Here is a 21,082-nt window from a genome sequence, read left to right as displayed (position 1 = left end):
CTCTGGCATACCTCAAAGACAATTTTCTGAGATACAGAAGACCACATGATGTGGGGGGAGGGGTGGTGGTCAGAATGTCACACACACACATGGGGGTGGAGGGAGAGCAACCGAGTCCTCCGAGAGCCTCCCACTCTACAAAAGCACGCAGGCTGGGAACACGCCAAAGGAAAGCAAATGAATAGACCTGACAGTGCTCACCACATTGGAGGATTTTAAAATATACTTTTCTCATTTTTAAGCAAGTAAAAGCAGAAGTTTGTTTAGGGCAGCATGTAAAACACCTCCGAGAACCTGCCTATTTCATTATCTAATTCAAATCTGTGCAAAGGAGGGAGGCAGGCTCAGCGCAGAGCTGTCCCAGTTTCCCTGCAGCTCCCAGGGAGAGGGGCACATCCAGTCACCACCAGGTTACAGGGAGCCGGAGACCCATGCCAGGGAGAGCAGGGAACTAGTAAAGTCCTTGCTGCTACTTATCAAAAATGTGCTCTGTGAAACATGGGTTCAGGGAAGATGAACAAATACATTTCAAAAATATAAACATGAATTGGAGAAGCGGTTACACTAATAACTCTCAGGACTGGCTGAAACCGACTCTCAATTGTTAATAAAAGTCATTCTTTTTTAAGACCCTGGGTGCCCATACTTCACCTTAAGGGCTTTTTTGGGGGGGATGCTTGTCTGTTGAACTTCTAAGCACAGAGGTATGGAATGAAACAGTGGACACAACCTTAACCAGAAGCCTTAACCCAAGATCCTGATCCCAAATCAACTTTAGAGTCCTGCTAAAGGGACACCAGCTGGATCTTGTTATCGAGCCGGCCACTGTTATATAAAAACAGCAGCCATAAACCATTTCAGTAAGCAATTCTGGTCATCAAGGAGGACAGTCTCTGAGTCTCAGAGGCTTCAGTAACTACCTGGTCAGCCTCTTTTGCTAAACAACTGGAACACAAGCACGTGGCATGCTGGAGAACAGCGAAGGACAATGGGAAAAAAGTTTGAGTGATGCCTTTGCCTTGTGAATAATGAACAGTTCAGGAAGGTCAACCCATTACAACCGAAACTGTTTAATTATTAATTATGCACAATCTATGAGCAAAAGGACAAGTTCAGAATGTTTAATGTATGCTAACTTCAACTGGACTCTCTCTGGGTATTTTGTTATTAGCACTTGTCAGCAAGGTACTCAGGCATAAAAAAGGCAAGCAGCAGAAAATCTGAGTGTGTGTGTGTGTGTGTGTGTGTGTACACCAACACACTCAGAGAGTGGGGGGTGGGGAGGAAGAAGGAGGTCTGATTTCAATCGCCGCTGCTGCTAGTTCACTTGCAGACTGACTATGCCAATAAGCACACTTTGTGACCTTGAGAGCAGGCACATAGGCTGGATACTCCAAATACAGGAAAATACAAATGAGGTAAATGCTTTTGAAATCACACTTTCTTAAAAGAGAGATCATTATTTCAAAGGCATCGTTTTTTTTTTTTTTTTTTTTTTAAGATTTTATTTATTCATGAGAGACAGAGGCAGAAGGAGAAGCAGGCTCCCTGTGGGGAGCCTGATGCAGGATTCGTTCCCAGGACCTTGGGATCACGACCTGAGCCAAAGGCAGATGCTCAACCACTGGGTCACACAGGTGCCCCAAAGGCATAGTTTTTTTTGTTTTAAACCATGATGTTTTTTGGCTTTGGAAAGATCCATGACAACGTTTATGCAAGTACCCACACATGCGCACACATGCATGAGTGCATGGAAAATGGGTAGAATCTGAATTCGGTGGATTGTATCAATGTCAGTTTCCTGGTTGTGGTATTGTACTATGCTTATGAGCTATTAACATTGGGGGAAATTGAGTAAAAGCTAAACAGGCTCTCTCCATATTATTATTTTAAAAAAATTATTATTATCATTATTTTTTAGAGAGGGAGAGAGAGAATCTTAAGCAGACTCCATGCCCAGTCATGGAGCCTGACACGGGTCTCGATCTCATGACCCTGAGATCATGGCCTGAGCCTACATCAAGAGCCAGACATTTAACCGACAGAGCCACCCAGGTGCCCCTCTCCATATTCTTTCTTACAACTGCATATGAATCTCAAATGATGTTGAAATAGAAAGTTTAAAGGGAAAAAGGTAAGGAGCTATTTTTAAAAACTCTGATGAGGTCCAGATTCTTGGCAGAGCTTAGCTTTGTGTAAAGGGAAAGGCTGGCATAACTACTCAATGGAAAAAAGTTAAGGAAACTTTGCCTAAAAAAATATACCTGATGATTTAATTTTTGCTTTTAATTCCTAATTACAGATAATAATGAAGCCTGACAAGGATATGGTAGTTAACTGAAACATTGAAAGGGCATAGACATAAAATGATAGTCATTCATTACTTATTTATTGGTTTGTTCAATAATTTTCTTGATCACCTAACATGTCAAAGGCTCTGAGCCTGGCATTGTGGGATGACTGATATTTAATCTATCACCTTAAAGAATTTGTGTACTCTCGAGGGGGACAAGATGTGTACCCCTAATAAATAGCCCTGCAAGATGGAGGGAATGGCCAAGTAAGAGCTGGGCATTTGGGCTGTACTGGGTGGCACCAAGTTCGGCTGGTACACATGAGTTCATAAAGGAGAGTGACAGAGGACAGAGCATGAGTCTGGAGGGCTGTAAAGGATCTTCTTTGCTCTCCCACCTTCTTCCTTCCTCACCTCCAGAGAACACCTGGGTGGGGAAGGGACCTTGAACATTTTCATCCATGTCTTATTCCCTTCTCTTTGTGCAAAACAGTCCTTCAAACGAAGATTTTATACTTACTGGCGGTAAATGAAAGATGACAGGTGTCTTCTCAAAAATCTTAAGATGTTGGGCACACTGGCAAATTCTCAGGTCAGTTGTGATGTGGTTAGATTAAACTAGCCTGGCAAGTTACATAGAATATGGCAAGCCTTCTAACATTTTTTAATAGCCTATTTCCAGATTTCATGGTGTCAAGCCATCACATCAACAGGTAGTTAAAATCAGAGACTCACCTAGAGTTTGTTTTTTTTTTTTATTTTTTTATTTTTTTTATTTTTTTTATTTTTTATTTATTTATTTATTTTTTCACCTAGAGTTTGATCAGTTTTGAGTTAATGTACTAACATTTTAAGAATAAATTTTCTAATTTGAGCCTAATGTTCCTTTGGCCCGGCCCACGATTTCTGTTCCTACACCTTGGGATTCACACTAATCCCCACAAGTCTCTTAGACTGTTCCACATTTGTCCTCAGCGTTGGGATCAAAGGTTGTTTGTAATTCCAGTGGCTTCATGTCAGGCACAAAAGCATTTTGCCTTGACAGATCCCAAATTGGTTTTTGATTCTCAATTGTTCACTGCCTTAAAATCGCATTTTTAGGAGACAGATGCAGATTCCACAGAACCTATCTCTCGACTGAGGAGGAAACCTGGTTTGTCTGAAAAAAGAGAAAAAAAAAAAACCCACAAAAAAAATGCACCTTCACCTTTAAGGATCTCCACAGAAATTCATCTACAAACCAAAAATGTATCTGTCCAAAATGTAACCAATGGTAGATTTTGAGAAATTAGCTTAGTTTTAGTATTTTGAAGGTCCTCGGTGTTTGTATCTGTAATTTGCTGCTCTAATAGACTGTAGTGGGGGTGGAACAGGTGGGGAGAAGACAGTCACATCTTGTCAGAGAGATAAAGGTGGGAACTCGATGGACAGGTGCTCCAGGTCAGCCAGAGACAGCCCAGCTTCAGATATAAGTGAATCATAATTACACACCGGAATTGTACATGTTTACACAATGTTTATTAAAGATACTCACTTAAAAATGTGGCCACTCTTGAAGGAGTGATTGGTATTTTGACATTATGTATATTTTTGATTTCACAATGCACACAGAACTGTACATTGTGAAATCACAATCTTTGGGTGTTAGGTGGGACGGGGCTGGTAATAAGGCTGTGAATTTAGGAAGGCTTGCAGATGCACGTTATCAGAAAAAAAGCCTCTGCCCCTCCTCAGCTGGAGATCAGAAAGCCCTCCTTTACTTATCCCACTCCACATCAAGTCCCGAGCAGAGAGAGTGAAAGATGATTCAATTTCCACACTGGGTCACCTCATGCTCTGGGTTGCCAGATGTGACAAATTACATGTGTGGGCATTTTGGTGTGAAGTTCTGTCCACTGGGCCTGGGCTGACAGTAGCAGCTCATTTAACTTGTCTCAGAAGGACCCAGGACAAGGGGCAAAAGGCTGGAATTTTTGCCACTTAAACACCCTCCTGACCTATAAACCCTTAAATCAAGGGAGAACCAGCTGTTAGCCAAGTGAACATCACAACCAGATGGCTTATAAAAAAACACAAATATAAATGAAAAGGTCTAAAGGAATCTGTCTGTAGATAATTGAGACTTGAGATTATAAAGATTTTTCCTATTTGGTTCTTCCTCCTAAACATGTTGTAGAAGTTCTTCGGTATTGAGGTAAAAGACAAGAGAAAAAAAAACTTGTCATTAATAGCATAACTGACCCTTCATTTAGTCTACAATTTTTCTGTCACTTAAAGATCTATATTCACTTAGAGATTTTCTAAACCTATGGCAAAGATTTTGGGGTTTTATTAAATTCCTTGAAAAGAGGTAGAGAACTGGAACGTGGATTAATCTTTGAAACCCTATTTATAGTTGCTTTTTTCTCTGAAGCTAAAACACAACACGTTTTTTTTCTTTTTATTTTAGGTCACTTGTTGGTCATACATTATAGGTCACAGCATTGTTTAGGCGTGTCCATATGAATAGTACACACACACATGTTCACACACACACTTGGACACTCACACTAACATCTACATCTACCTCCGTTTTCCATGGCATAGGCGGAACAGCAAAAACATGCCTGTCTCATACCAAAGGGACCGCATTTACAAAAGCAAAACCCGTTATTGTCCTCTCTGGAGCCTCCCAATGCATTTCCATTGCTTTTCCATAAAACACTGCTGCAAATAATCAAGCATGACCATTGACATCCACAAGATTGAGTTTTAGGAACCATTAAATGAGCTCACCCTCGTGGGAAGCCTCCTGCTCAGGCTGGTCTAAAGGTAATTATTCAGCAATTCCTACCTGTGGTTTTACCTTGTCCCTATATAGTGTTTGAATTTCATAGGCTGGTAAGGTCAATTTTTTTTTTTTTCCTCAGGAAAAGTCCAGCTACACATGTTTGATCCAGGACTTAAATTATAATGTTCCTACACGCACTTTACTGGGTTCTATCTGCAGAAGTGCTGATTAAAAGCGATCTTAGATTAAAGGTAGATCCTAAACTATATTAAACAAAAACGAGAGGGGAAAAATCTTGGGGCGAATAATCACCCTTCACGGATTCAGAAATGAAAAGAAATACTCTTCCTCTTTTCACAGGTAAGGGGTTAACACTGAGAGATCTGGACTACATGCATACACTGTTCAAGGGCAAGAACATGGCAGGTCCGTGTCCTGAAAAATCAACAAGCCATAACACTATCAAAGCAGACTCTGAGAACTCACTGAAATCCAAAGACCACATCATCACACTGTAGGTCCTCCTGATGTTCACTCGACTGTTAGTTAAAATAATTACTGCCATTTGCCACCTGCACTGCGAGCTATGGATAAGGGGACAAACAGAACTTCCAGGGGCTGCATAGTGCAGGAGTGCTGGTGGTATTTGCTTACATATTTTTATAAGCAAATTCAAAGGCTATGTGAGCTGTGACTCAAAGGCTGAAAATTATATGTGAAACTGTGCTTTACCTGGTTCCAAACAATAAACCCGAGAGAAGAGAATTTAAAGCTGGGTGAAGAAGATAGCGCATCAGTTTAAAATTAGTCAATATGAGAGGAACAAAGAGAGGGAGACAGGGAGGGAAGAAGGGGGAGGAAGTGAAAAAAAAATAGAACTACATACTGTGAAATGAACAAGTTCAGTTAGAATGTTCATCAGGATTTGGAAAATCATAATGCCATCTGCTACTCTGGACCTCAGAACATCAGGGATCTCGTGGGTCCAGACGCTTCCATTTCCAGGAGGAAGGAAGGAACTTATACTCCCTGGAACGCTGCCTCCGTTCTGGAATGGAGGCAACACCCCAGCCGACCAGTTTGGAATCTCTTTTGAGAACATTTGCACTGTTCGCATATGCGTTTTTCCCTGGTTTAGGGAAAATGAACGGCAGGCAAAATGATTAGAGCAGCTCGGCAGTGAGGCGGAGCAGTGCCCCAGCCCGAGCTGCGGGGTAACTGACCCTGGCATCCAAGTTGGGCTCAGGGTGTGTAGGTCCCATCATGGTGGATTAAATGAGCATTGTCCTACGGCTGGGTAAGACTTCACAATAGAGCAACACATGTTAAATGACAGCAGCCAAAATTGGCCCCACCAGGCAACTGCCCATTCACAGAACGCTATTCATAGGCCTCCACCACCAAGAAATTAATTCATTAATAATACATCAGGCTTCATGGACAATTCAAAGAAAACAACACAAAGCTACTTGTCCAATGACTGCCTAAAGATGCAGATTTTTTCCTGGTTAAAAAAATAAACAAAACCCAAATCTAATTCACTTACTGAAATCTAAATCACAGGGATACTTATGCTAATATTTTGGTTAGTAAAAAAGAAGAAATGGAGAAAATTTACTCACTGAATTCACTCAATGCCACTAAGAAATAATAAAAACACAGACTTTTCTTCAGCATCAGTTAATAGAATCTGAATTTATATAACTGTGTATTTAAAAATTATTTTTTTCCCACTTAAATGACTTTGTATATCCTTCAGACTCTCAGGAAAAATCCTGCTTTTAACTTGTTTCTTCTGTTACATTTTTTAAACTCACTTTCCTCCTCCTCCCTCCCGACAACTCATAAATATGAATTAAATATAATTATAAATGAACAGAACATTAACTTTTGGATTACTGCTGTGTTTTGGTAGAATGTTAATGTCATTTCTAAAGAAACAGTTATTACCAACAGAAAAAGTAATTACTAAAGGAATCATGGCCTTAATGCTAACCTATTTTCAATCTTCAAACCAGCCAAACTGCATTAATTTAAATATACTGGACTTTTCAAAGGAGGTATTAGATTTCTAAAGGTTGGCTTACATAAAAGAGGAGTATCAGTTTTCAGGGTCCCAATTATATATTCCCAACACTATGGGACACCGGTCTAGTTAACGATATCACTGGAGGGCAAGACTATTGTGTATCCATTTGTATTAACTTACCAAGTTTCTAATGCCTCCATCATTAACTCATACAAGTTACAAGCATCATGGAATTGTGTATCAACACCCATGTATTTGAGTCGATAGAGTGCTAGCCACTGCGGTTAGAAGCTCGGGCCAGTACAGGTCATCGGAGAGCTCAGGCCAGCGAGTCCTGTCTCACTATAAACTGCCTGCGGTTTTGTGTCATGAAAGGAACAGGCCAGCCTTTGGATACTGGGAGCAGGAGAGATGGGCATGTTCCTTTTAGTTTTTACTAATTTCAGGAGCCAGAATTATGGCAAAGTCCCCAGGCAAAAAAAAAAAAAAAAAAAAGGGATATTATTTCTTCTGGGGTTGGTTAATACTACTTTTTTGAATTCCAGAGCAGTTTTCCTTAGGCAATCATTCCACCTCCCCACCCACCCTCTGCCCCCAGAGAGCACCTGCTATGTTCAGAGTCCAGTAGTTTCTCAGTTAGTTTCCCAGTGACCTGCCTGGGAATGAGTGATTCCCCAAGAATGGATTTTTTAAGACAACAAAAGGTTTAAGAGCCAAACTTTTTATATATATAAATCTTTCTAAAAGCAGCCAACCTCCTTCCTGCCAATTTAAACAGATATGCAGAATAGAATTCAATTTTTTCTTAAAGACCCGGAGTTATTCTCATAGACAACAAAACTGAACTGTGCTGCAATAGATCTATGCCCTTGGGGCATGGCTACAGTGCTTTCTACGTTGTTTTCTTTTGTAGCTTTTAAAATAATCTCTCCTTCTGATGCCAGAATGTTCAGCTGTCACTTTTTGCTCCCATCAAGGTCAGTTATAAGGTAGTAAGTGGAAAGAGCCATACCCTCTGACTGTCACTCAGTTTCCTCATCTGTAAAATGGAATGTTATGGGAAAGCAACATGATTCCTTAGGGTAACATCTGTAAGCCATAGAAGTTAAGCCTAGATTTCTGAATTTTGATAAAGGACCATATAAATTAGCTAGGTACCTTCTCATCATATACTCTACTTTTTGGATTTGTTTTTCTGAAGTCTTGAAAACACAAGTAGTAAGTTCTTATAATTATGCACACATTTCATCAACAAGTATTTGTAAATGACTACTCCACATTAGATGCAGCAGTACAGAGACAGAAATGAAAAGCCTAGGAACTTAAGAGTCTAGTTGATAAATTACATATAATTGGGTCTCTGGAACAGGAATTAATAACACAGTTTTGAATGAGGTATGCAGAACTGTCTTATGAACAGAATGCTAATCATCTTTTTCCCGCGAACATGCCTGTCTCTCTGTGAGACCCATGTCAGTGAGGGCCTGACCGCCCAAGCCAAGTGCTTCATCCCTGACCCCACCTCTCTACTTTCCCCTACATCTCCAATTACTCACCAAAGTCCGTTTATTTTATCTCCTGACTACTCTTCAAACATACACAGGCTAATTAAAGCCCTCATAATCTGTGATCAGACCTATAGCTTCCTAATTGTCCTTCCCAAACATCTTCCACAACTCTGTCAGTGATTTTTCTGAAACACAAATCTGGTTCTGTTGATCCCATTTAAAACTTTCAGTGCCCTGCTCCTGAAAATGCCTTCAGGCACGGTGTGTAAAGATCCTCTGAAATGTCGCCCTTGTCTCATCTCTTAGTATTTTGGTAAGCGCTGCAGCCACACTGAACTCTGTAGGGGCTTCTGGTATCTCTGAGAAACCTCATAAACTGCTGACGGGAATGTAACATTGTGCAGTTGCTCTGAAATACAGTTTGGAAGTTCATAAAAAAATTAAACAGAATTTTCATACCAACCAGCAATTCCACTCCTACGGGGGTGTGTGTGTGTGTGTATCCACATAAAAACTTACACATAATGTTCATCATTATTCATAAGAGCCAGAAAGCAGAAACAGCCCAATGTTCATCAACTGATAAACAGAATGTAGTGTTTCCATACAATGGTACATTACTTGGCCATAAATAGGAATGAAATACTGAAGAATGGCTACAACATGGAAGTACCCTGAAATCATTATGTTAAATCAAAGAAACCAAACATACAAAAACCAGGTATTATATGGTCCAATTTATATGAAATATCCACAATAGGGAAATCCATAGGGATAGAAAGTAGATTAATTAGTGGCTGCCAGGGATTGGAAAGGACGGAGGAATTATGAGTGACTGCTAACAGGTACTGGGTTTCTTTTTGAGTAATGGAAATGTTCTGGAACTGAGTTGTATACTTTTAAAGGGTGAATTTTATGTTATGTAAATTATAATTTTAATAAAAACTTTTTCAAAGAAAAAAAGACAGAAATGAGTTTCTCTATGATGGCCTCTGTTCTTAGCTGCTGTTATGGGACACAGGCCCTTCTCTGCTAGATAGAATGGACCTCAGAAGAAAAGACAAACTTAGACCACATTCTGTTTTGTGTAGGACAAGCTTTGCCAGAAAAATCTGTATTTAATTTACTCCAAGGAGCATTTACTGAGCTCCTTCTTGAGTCATTATCTCTACCAGGTGTTGGGATAAATAAATCCCTGTGCTGGATGACTTCATGATCTACTGGCAGAAAAACTCATGAACTTAATTTGATTTTGTGTAATAAAAACCGTGATAAAGTTTTTGTAACCAATGCTATGCTGAATGCTGCCTAGCATTGGGCAGGAGCATGGTACGATGGAAGAGGTGGGAAGGTAACAGGGACAGCTTCAAAGAGGAGATGACTTTTGAGCTGGACTTTGGATGATGCTTAGATGGACGAAATGAATAGCAGGAGGAGGTCATTCCCAGCAGGGGGAGGGGTGTCACCACAGGTGTGAGAGTATGGGGCAACTCTGAAGGTCACTGGCTGAGCCAAAGTGAGGCTGAAAAAAATATGGGTGAGAGTCTCAAATGCTGTGCTAAGAAGTTTAGATATTACCTTATAGACAGATATTGCCTTATAGATATTATCTTGAGATCTGTATTTTTAAAAAGATAATTCCATGGAGGTGGAGTGATAAAGAGAAACAAGGCAGAACAAAAAAGCTTTTCAAAAAGCATTTTTAATAATGTGCTTTCAAAGCAGGCTCTTCCCTCCTTTCTTCCCCCTTTCCCCATTCTCAATCTTTTTATTTTATTTTATTTTATTTTATTTTATTTTATTTTATTTTATTTTATTTATTTTATTTTATTATTTTTTAATTTTTTTAAATCTTTTTAAAATTTTAAAAAGATCTTATTTACTTATTTATTTGAGAGAGAGAGAGCGCGCGCGCACGCACACACAGGGAGAAGGAGCCCAATGTGGGGCTTGATCCCAGGACCCTAAGATTATGACCGGAACCAAAGGCTGACGCTTAAGTGACTGAGCCACCCAGGCACCCCCCCCCCCATTTTCAATTTTTTCATCCCCTTCTTCATGTGTCACCCTCTGCTAGAACAGAGATATTATTAGGTGCCTCTTGGTTTGCCCAGTACATGTCCAAGTGTCTAGCTAGCTGCGTGATTAACCTCCACCCTCTTCCGACAAGTAGGCGGCAGCATTAAACGCTATTTTCTTCCAGCACTGGACATATTTGCTGGCATTTCTAGAAAGTATTAGAGGAGCCTCATCTAAGTGAAGGGTTCTTGTGAATTCAGGTGTTTAGTGGGGTGGATGACTCCCTATTTATAAGGACTCTTTTTTTTTTTTTTTTTAAGTAGGCTCCAAGCCCAGAGTGGAGCCCAATGTGGGTCCCTAACTCATGACTGAAATTAAGACTTCAGCTGTGATCAAGAGCTGGATGCTTAACTGAGCCATCCAGGCACTCCTCATAAAGACTCTTTTTTTTTTTTTTTTTTTTTTTAATTTTTATTTATTTATGATAGTCACAGAGAGAGAGAGAGAGGCAGAGACACAGGCAGAGGGAGAAGCAGGCTCCATGCACCGGGAGCCCGATGTGGGATTCGATCCCGGGTCTCCAGGATCGCGCCCTGGGCCAAAGACAGGCGCTAAACCACTGCGCCACCCAGGGATCCCATAAAGACTCTTTTTAATGCTCCTGTAATGATATGCATATGCCAGTCTAGCAGCCAAGTAAACAGTACAGGCTCTTTTTAATCTTCATTAAAATTTATGGTTAAACAGAGTCATAAGTACTCACTGAAGGCACAGACTTCTTATAAATGGAGATTTGCAATGATAGGCTATCTATTATTATTATTATTATTATTATTATTATTATTGGCAAGAGTCTGTTCCTATCTTCAGCTTTACTTTTACTCATCATGGATGACCCCCGGCGGGGCCTCTTGGCAGCACCTCCTCCACCCCCACCCCCACTTCCTCCAGTTCTTGCCTATCACTCCGCTGGTCACTTTGTTTCCATCTTCCTTCCCCATCCCCACTGTGGCCTTCTTCTCAAGCCCCCTTTCCTAGCCACAGACCTTACAGGAAAAGACATTACCTCCCCAACGTCCTACAATGGGCACAAAGGTCTCTCTTTTAGAGCTATGGTTGGCCACCACTGTCTATTGACCCGGAGCCCTGGCATTGTTGTAGTGATTCCACTTTCTTGATGGTGTCCTCTGACACACAAACATTTTGCATTTTGATGAAGTACAACTTTTTTTCCTTGCTTATGCTCTTGGGTGTCATAGCTCAGAAACTGTGACCTAAATCATGGTCATGAAAATTTACATCTATGTTTCCTTACAGGAGTTTCATAGTTTTAGCTCTTACATTTAGGCTTCTGACTTTTTTGAATTAATTTTTATGTATGATGTGATCAGTAGGGGTCCAAATTCATGCTTTTGTATGTGGATATCCAACTGTCCTAACATCATTTGTTGAAAAAGTGATTCTTTCATCATTGAATGGTCTTGGCATCCTTGCTGGAAAATAATTGAGCATGGATATATGGGTTTCTCTCTGGACTCTCAATTCTATTCCATATGTCTGTCCTTATGGCAGCACCATACTACCTTGATTATGTAATTTTGTAGTTTTGAAGTCAGGAAGTATGAATTCTCCACTCTCTTTTTCTTCTGAGATTGTTTTGGCCCTTCTAAGTTCTGTGCGTTTCCCTATGCATTTTGGGATCAGCTCATCCATTTCTGCAAGAGCTCACTGGGATTTTGACAGAGACTGCACTGAATCTGTACATCAATTTGGGGAGTACTGCCATCTTAACAATATTAAGTCTTCCATTCCCTGAACACGGGATGTCTGTCCATTTATTTAGGTCTTGAATTTCTTTCAATAATATTTTGTAGTTTTCTGCTTTTGTCACATTTCTTCCTAAGTCATTCTTTTTGATTCTTTTGATAACTTGAATTGTTTTAATTTCATTTTGGACTAAGAGTGCTTGGGTGGCTCACTTGGTTGAGCATCCGACCCTTGGTTTTGTCTCAGGTCATGATTTCATGGGTCATGAGATCAAGCCCTGCATTGGGTTCCATGCTCAGAAGGCAGTCTGCTTGAAGATTCTCTCCTCCTGCCCCTCTTCCTACTTACATGCACGCATGCACACACATGCTCTGTCAAATAAATAAATCTAAAAAAAAATTGATTTTTGTGTGTTATTCTTGTGTCCTACAACCCTGCTGAACTCATCTATCAACAGTTCTGTGTTTTTCTAGTGTCTTCTATATATAATATCACGTCATCTATAAATAGTTTTACTTCTTCCTCTTCAACTTGGATGCTTTTTCTTTTTCTTGACTAATTTCCCTGTGTAGAATCTCTAGTACAAAGTCAAATAGAAGTGGTGAGAGTAAATAAGCATCCTTGTCTTTTCCTGATCTTAGTTAGAGGGGGCAGCTTTTAGTCTCTTACCATAAAGTATGATGTTAGCTGTGGGGATTTAGTAGATGTTTATCAGGTTGTTGAAGTCCCTTTCTCTTGCAACTTTGTTGAGTGGCTTCTTTTTTTAATCAAGAAAGGGTGGTAGATTTTTATTAAATGCTTCTTCTGTGTCTACTGAGGTGATCATGGGATTTTTGTTTTTTATTCTACTAATATGGTGTATTATATTGACTGATTTTCACTGGGCCAACTTTGCATTTCTGGGATAAATCCCACCTGGTATATATGTGTAATTTTATATGCTGCTTGATTCAGTTTGTGGGTATTTTCTTGAGCATTTTTTGCATCTATATTGATAAGAGAAATTAGTCTATAGTTTTTTTGTGAGGTCTGTTTGGCTTTGGTATCAGGATACTACTGGCTCCATAGAAGAAGTTAGGAAGTATTTCTTTCTCTTCTATTTTTTGGAAGAGTTTGAGAAGGATTTGTATTAAATCTTCTTTAAACATTTGGTAGAATTCACCAGTGAAACTAAATGGTCCTGAGCTTTCTTTTTTGGGAAGATTTAAAAAATTTTTTATTTACTTGTTTTAAGTCTATTCAGGTTCCGTATTTCTTGAGTCTGTATTGGTAGTTTGTGGTTTCCTAGGAATTTGTCCATTTCACCCAGGTTATCCAATTTGCCAGCATATGACTGTTCATGTCATTTCCTGATAATCCTTTTTAATTCTGTAAGGTTGGCAGTAAGGAGCCTGCTTTCATTCCTAATTTCAGACATTTGAGTCTTCTTTCTTTCTCTTTTTGGTCAGTCTAGATAAAGATTTGTCAATTTTGCTGATCTTTTCAAAGAACCAATTTCTGGTTTCATTGATTTCCTTTGTTGTTCTTCTGTTCTCTATTTTATTTCCATTCTAAATTTTATTATTACCTTCCTTCTGCTTGCTTGAGTATAGTTTGCTGTTCTTTTTCTAGTTTCTTCTAGTAGAAGGTTAGGTTATTTCTTCCTTTTTAATGCAGGCACTTACAGCTAAAAATTTCCCTCTGAACATTGTTTTTGCTGCATCCTATGAGTTCTGGTATGTTGGGTTTCCATTTTTGCTCATCTCAAAGTATTTTCTAATTTCCCTTGGGATTTATTTGTTGTCTCATAGCATTTATACATATGTGTGTGTGTGTGTGTGTGTGTGTGTGTATTTTACACACCTATATTTGTGACTTTTCCTTCTGTTTTCTACCCCATGGTCCCCCTGGCTCCCTGACCAGCTATCCATTTGGTATTCATACTCTGTCTATGCTACTGTCCTCTATCAAAGCTTTCTTTGCATTCATCTTCTTCAGAAAGTCTTCTTGGAGTAAGCAGAAGAGATAAACTCTCCAGTAGACCCACTCAGATGTTCTACATGGAGTGCTATGCTATGACATTCCTAAGACCAAATCTTTTTTCCTTTCTGTTCATGGCAGGAAAGAACAATCAGTGCATCTCAGAATTATTCAACTAGCACCTTCAACAATCAAGTCTATTGTTTGTCTACACACCTGGCCCAGTTATAGCCCACTACTGACCACTAAAAGTTTGTGCTTCTTTATCAGAATATAAATTTTAGAACTTAAAAAATCTTGTAGTTCTTTCAAAATTTTTTGTGTATAGTTGATACACAATGTTACATTAGTTTCAGATGTACATCACAGTGATTTGACAACTCTATGTTATGCTATGCTCACCTCAAGTGTAGCTAATCATCTATCACCATACAATGCAATCACAGTACCACTGAATATATTCTCTATGCCATAGCTTTCATCCCCATGACTTACTCATTCCATAACTAGAGGTCTGTACCTCTCACTGCTTTTCACCCATTTTGCACCCCCCCCAACCCTGTACCCTCTGGCAACCACCAGTTTGTTCTATCAATGAGCCTGTTTCTGCTTTTATTTATTTGTTTTGTTCTTTTTTTACAGTCTACATATAAGTGAAATCATATAGTATTTGTCTCTCACTGCATGACATTTCACTTAGCGTGATACCCACTAGGTTCATCCGTGTTGTCACAAATGGCAAGATCTTATTCTTTTTTAATGGTGGAGTAACATTTCCCTGTGTGTGTAAACATGCATCTCCTTTACCTACTCATCTATCAATGGACACTTGAGTTCTTTCATATCTTGACTATAATAAATAATGCTGTAATGAGCACAGGGGTGCACATATCTTTTCAAATTAGTGTCTTCTTTGGGTAAATATGCAGTAGTAAAATTACTGGATCATATGGTATTTCTATTTAAAAATTTTTGAAGAACCTCCATACTGTTTTCCACAGTGGCTACACCAATTTACGTTCCCACCAAGAGTACATGAAGGTTCCCTTTTCTCTATATCCTGACCAATACTTGTTAATTCTTGTCTTCTTGATGCTAGCCATTCTGACAGGTGTAAGGTGATATCTGGTTGTGGTTTTGATTTGCATTTCCCTGATGATTAGGGATGCTGAACATCTTTTCATGTGTCTGTTGGTCTTGTAGTTCTAAGAAATCAACACTTTCATGTAGAGGATATTACTGATCAGGTATAAGCACGACTTAAAAAGAATTCACTTTTTACTAGTAAAGTGAATAAATAGAAGTCTAAATCGGGGTTTGCTGTCTTGCTGAGCACCTACAAATGTTAGATAGGAATTTATTTTTAGGCATATGATTGAAATATATATATGCTGAGAGTAATAATTCATTTTTCTGGTTGTCATATTTTAGACAATCTGAATATTCTGAAACACATCTGTGAACTTAAAAATGACTCACAAGAAGGATTCAAACCCTTCTGCTTGACATTAACTTTTTTCCTTTCCTGATCTGAGAAGCTCCTAGTCATCCTTTAAGACCTAGCTTAAATGCCACCTATCCTGAAGGATCTTTCCTAATCACCCCCAGACAAACCCTCCTGTCCCTGGGTTGGATAGATGCCCTCTACACCAAGCCATACTATTCATTTCTGTGTCCATATGTTTTCTAAGGCTGTGAATGACTTAGGGGTAGGCTCAAGGGTGAGGTTCTCACTTCCATCTTTGCAATTCCTAGCACCTTAATCCACTGATGGCCTCTACTAGTTGACTCCAGCCAGCCTGGGATTTGGTGACTCAGAAATCACTGGTGTATCCCCACCTGCCACAATACCATTGGGTCAATCCTTTGTTGCCAGCCATGCTGGGACCCTAGGTGTTTGGGAGAGTGTTAGATGGCTATGTAGCTTCCTGAGTCCTAAAACACTGTAGTGGCTCAGGATGTGGGACTGTGCTCCTGCCTTTCTACTTTGACTTACACACCTAGGCTGCAGTCGGCCTAGGTGCCTTGAGTGGAAGCCTAAATTCTCTCTAGGCTTGTAGCCTGTCCTCACTGTGCCTTGCTCAACTTGGGCTATCAAATAGCTGGAACTTTTGATAACTATCTGCTCAATGAATGCAAACAAGCCTACCCATCTTACTTCATTAAAGAGAGGTACAAGTCTCTATCTTCCTTCTCAGATGAGCTTTGACCTTACACATACCACTTGGATTTCTTTTTCTTTTCTTTTCTTTTTTCTTTTTACCACTTGGATTTCTGATTTCATTTGGTACCTGCTAGTTTTGCTAGGGTCACTATTAGGAGAGCAAAGACCGAACACAGATGGTTAGATCAGTGCGGCAGCAGGGAATCACTGTCAAGAATGAAATAACCAAAGAAACCAGAGATGATCACAAGAGAGAACACAGGAAAGCACCAAGCAGAGCAGCACAGCCAGGGCAGCCCAGGTGGCTCGGCGGTTTAGTGCGGCCTTCAGCCCAGGGCGGGATCCTGGAGACCCTGGATGGAGTCCCATGTCAGGCTCCCTGCATGGAGCCTCCTTCTCCTTCTGCCTGTGCCTCTACCTTTCTCTTTCTCTGTGTGTGTCTCTCATGAATAAATAAATAAAATCTTTAAAAAAAAAAAAAAAAAAGAGCAGCACAGCCATGTAAGGGCAATTTAGCCTGGGGACAAATGGCTTTGTACACCTCAAGAGGCCCAAGCATATCATTGAGTGCCAAGGCCAAATACAGACAAAAGGGTTGGTAAAATTCAGTGAAAGAATAAGGTAAGTCCACAGTTTTATTGCCCTAGAGGGCATCAATACATCAAAGTTTAGTTTGGTATCATGTTCAAAACAAGGACCTGAGTCATCAAGGGAAAGGTTAAATGATACTCATTATACACTGTCAACAGGCTACCAAGAGCAGATGCATTTTAGAAACACTTCTTTCCAAAAATGAAAATTTCTCATTGATGTCAAGAGCTTAAAGTGGTAAATCTCAGTTATCTAGACAACAGGAGCTATCTTATTCCCCAAAGATATCAGATGGCTAAGGCATCATGGCATACATAGAAACTCATCACGTAATAACTAATCAAGTACTTCATATCACAGGTATTCAGGGCTTGGAGAGGGCCTGATTATGTAACAGTTTTAAAATAAGAAGTTCTTTTGAGAGAAGCAAGTCGAGGCATTGATGGTATTAAGATATCACTCATATCCTGAGTTAGCCAGCTCTAAGCCAGATGAACTCTGCATACCAAAATTAAACTGGATTGTCCTGATTTCTGATTGGAGCTTGATTCTCTCGTTACCTTGACTATCCTTTCAGTTCCTGATCTGTAGTCCAAATTTCATATTCGTGATTGTTACTTATGTTTAACTTTTGGTGTCTTCTGTTTGGACATCTGGTAGCTCTGTTCAACAATTCCACTTCCTGACTCCCACACTGGCTCTGACATTCACCTCTGGCCACTTTAGGGCTGGCTCCTGCCCACCTGGTCTTGTTTTATTGTTTTTTCATTGTTTACTAGGCCATGCCAGGAGGTCAAGAGGCATCCACATAATAATGAAGTATGTAATACTGGGCTTTACTTAGCCATTTTATCTATGACTCTGAATATACCCATCCTGTTTGAACTAAGCTCCCTTACGGTGGCACTTTTTTTTTTTTTTTTTAAAGATTTTATATATTTATTCATGAGAGAGAGAGAGAGAGAGAGAGGCAGAGACACAGGCAGAGGGAGAGCAGGTTCCACGCAGGGAGCCCAACATGGGACTCGATCCCAGGTCTCCAGGATCACACCCCGGGCTGCATGCAGGCAGCGCTCTACCGCTGTGCCACCAGGGCTGCCCACAGGTGGTACTTTTTGATCTGACTTTTCTCTATCGGAAACTGTATATACCATCATTGGATACACATTTCAAAACGGGGTGTATCTCATACCCAAGGAGTAACATGGCCCAAATCCTAGCTGGTTATATTCATGCAGGAAGAGAAGCCCTGAAAGTCAGGTACAAATGAATATAGAGGGCTCACAGCCCTCTGGGATCTAAAAGGGCAGATTTTGCCCTGAAAGACATTACAGAAGAGGTTCTCAAATCTGAATGTCAGAGAGTTACCTGGGAAACTGGTAAAATGTAGATTCCTGGGTTCCATCCCTTGAGAGTTTAATTCAGTGATCTGGGTCCAAGAATCTAATGCAGTTAGTCCTGAGACCACCCTTTGATAAACACTGTACCACGGCAATGAGAAATCCGACAAATATGGGACAAGCACAGTAATTAACACCTCCCCCAGCCCCTGCCATCCTTTCTTTCTTAAAAGCCATGATGCCCTTTGCATAAGGCAAGTCATCTGGCCAATTCTTTCCTAATACTCATCGCTGAACAGAGCTCAGTTTTAAGATCAATTTATGTTTGTTTTACTAAATACAATGTGAATTTCCCATGTTTCCATAAAGAAGATATTTTACTATATCTTTTGAATAAGTGGGAAGAAATGTCTAAGTCATATTTTTCTCTCAACTGAGGAAGAAATGCTATAAAGAAAAACAAACAGTTGAAGTTAAACGCTATTGTCCTCCCCACCTCAGAACAACATCTCCTTAGGATAATTTAAAAAATCTCAGGATTTTGCCCAAATCAAGAAAGTAAAATATTTTAAATTTAACAGCAATCACTACTACATTAAATAAGGAACGAAAACATCTATTGGATTGAGAAAAACCTTCAAATTAGCTCTCCAGCAAAATATATACTGCTGGTGAGTAGTATCTGTACCTGAATGTTCTGATGCTCAGGAGCCTGGCAGACCAAGAACAGGAGAGTCCAGAAAACCTGGCAGGCTGTGCATTTGACTGAGTAAGCCAAGTTTCCCTGGGCATGGCCCTAAGCAACCCTGGAGGGGGACCTCAGGAAAATCAGCTTAATTGGGAGGATTCTGATGGGGATAGGATGCTTTTGGAATCTAAGATGACAGAAGATATTGATGAGCTATTAGATCCAGGGGGCCTGTCTGATATTTGAGATAATGGGACCTCCATTTGTTTCAGGACGATGCCTTCATTTTTGCACTAACATGGTTTATGGCTTGCAGGGGATATATGGACTGACGGATGCAACCATTAAGGATGTTAGAGCCCCACTCTTACTATTATTGTGATATGTGTGCACGTTTGTTTTTTTCCTAGGAGGATCTTTATATTTTCTCCCAAATCTCATAACTGGTTATACAGATGTTTAATTGAGAGGAATAATTATGAATTACGATTTGTTTTTTTCTTTCAAACTTTCCTATCTGAATCATTTATCGCCTTCATTACAAGTGTTTTAAATATTGTAAAATTAAAGTTTAAAAAATAAACATTGCTGGTAGGCAAGCCCAAGCCCAGAAAAAGTGTTTTTTAAAAAAACATTAATGTTTCTTGATTGAGAGCTTTGTGCAGTATAAGCCTTTAAAACGGACTTTACATTCAGAATAAGAAGTAGAAAAAGTAGATTGAGAAAGAAATGCAGGTAGATTAATTCCATGAAGGCAAAAGGACAATGGAACTAAATGGATAAGGATGATCAGAGGTAGGATGATTAAAAATGTGAGGATTCTAGTTTAAGGCACAAGAAGTTAGGGATGTATTCTGGGGGAAAATGGCTAATTAGGAAACTAAAGCTGAACCGTTGACCTAGAGCTTTGGAACATTTTTATCACCCTGCTATGCTTTGGGTAAATAAAGCAAGGAAGACAAATTTTATCCAGCTTATGTCTGCTGTTCAACTCTGACCCCTGTCTACTGGAATGACTTTAAATATCTGCTATGGAAAAAAAAATGATACCACTTTAATTTCCGGCTCCATCCCCATCTGGCTAGGGAGACGATGAATTAATATTATCCTGTTTTGTCTTTAGGGCTTCCGATACCCCTGAGGACCAGCCTGTGGGACAGTCTGTTTGGGCAGGGATTCTGGGCCAGAATCAGAAGAGTGGGATTCAGGACAAGGCCAGTCCACGTAACACAGCTCAGAGCCATACAACACAACTTGCTCCGAGGATGTTGGGCATTGTGCTTCATTAGGAAACAAAATATAAGCTTTCCACACCATTAGGAATGACTTTAGGAGTGAAAGCACATAAGACGATGCCTCACCTCATCAACAATGCACTGCAGAAGCTGGAGAGGCTGCAATGGGAAAGAAGAAAGGAAAAAGTATTAGCCTCTATGCAATATCTTTACAGTGGAGTGGAAAGAAAAAATCATTAATGCAATAAAATATAGCAAGATTAATCAACAACAGCAAACTCTTATAAAAACATTGATGCTCAGGATGTTCTATTATTTCTAATGGTACCTAATCTAATACAGGCAGTTAAAGGTTTGCATTTTCTTCAAAATGCAATTTGCTAAGTTTAAAACAAGGCATTCAAGCATGCAAAGGAAGCAGCCATCAGGAAAAAGAAAAGTGAATTTTTTTCTGAACTCATAAAGCTTACCATTAAAGATCCCTGGTTTTTCTGAATCTGAAAAAAGGCAATATGTAATTAGCATGTCATAATCAAAATGACTCACTTGGACACATTATGATCACTGAGAGAAAATTATTGCATTGCTGGTGGCAATTTGTGGGCATGTGTTAACACAATTTACATAATGAAAATACACAAATGTTAATAGCTCGCTTCTCATTTATAGGCGAAAGTCAGCAGAATGTTAATTTCACACAACACTTTTTAGTACCCTCC

At 39.7% G+C, this 21,082-nt stretch overlaps 1 protein-coding gene across 8 annotated transcripts in view; it reads right to left on the bottom strand.

Moving 5' to 3' along the window:
* Positions 1–21,082, bottom strand: part of MAP2K5 (mitogen-activated protein kinase kinase 5) — a 257,977-nt gene that overhangs the window by 43,843 nt on the left and 193,052 nt on the right. For 6 of the 8 annotated variants that reach the window (XM_077881621.1, XM_077881619.1, XM_077881617.1 and 3 more), the window contains 2 exons: positions 20,834–20,860; positions 20,490–20,522 (listed from right to left, as the gene is read on the bottom strand). In XM_077881621.1, coding sequence (XP_077737747.1) covers positions 20,490–20,522; positions 20,834–20,860 — 60 coding nt within the window. The remainder of the gene's footprint in view (positions 1–20,489; positions 20,523–20,833; positions 20,861–21,082) is intronic. The other 2 variants (XM_077881620.1, XM_077881616.1) reach the window with 1 other exon arrangement.

Source organism: Canis aureus, chromosome 32 (assembly GCF_053574225.1).
Source record: "Canis aureus isolate CA01 chromosome 32, VMU_Caureus_v.1.0, whole genome shotgun sequence".
Lineage (NCBI taxonomy): Eukaryota > Metazoa > Chordata > Mammalia > Carnivora > Canidae > Canis > Canis aureus.
The sequence above is the reverse complement of the archived record's forward strand: the minus strand, read 5'-3'. Positions and strand labels throughout refer to the sequence as shown.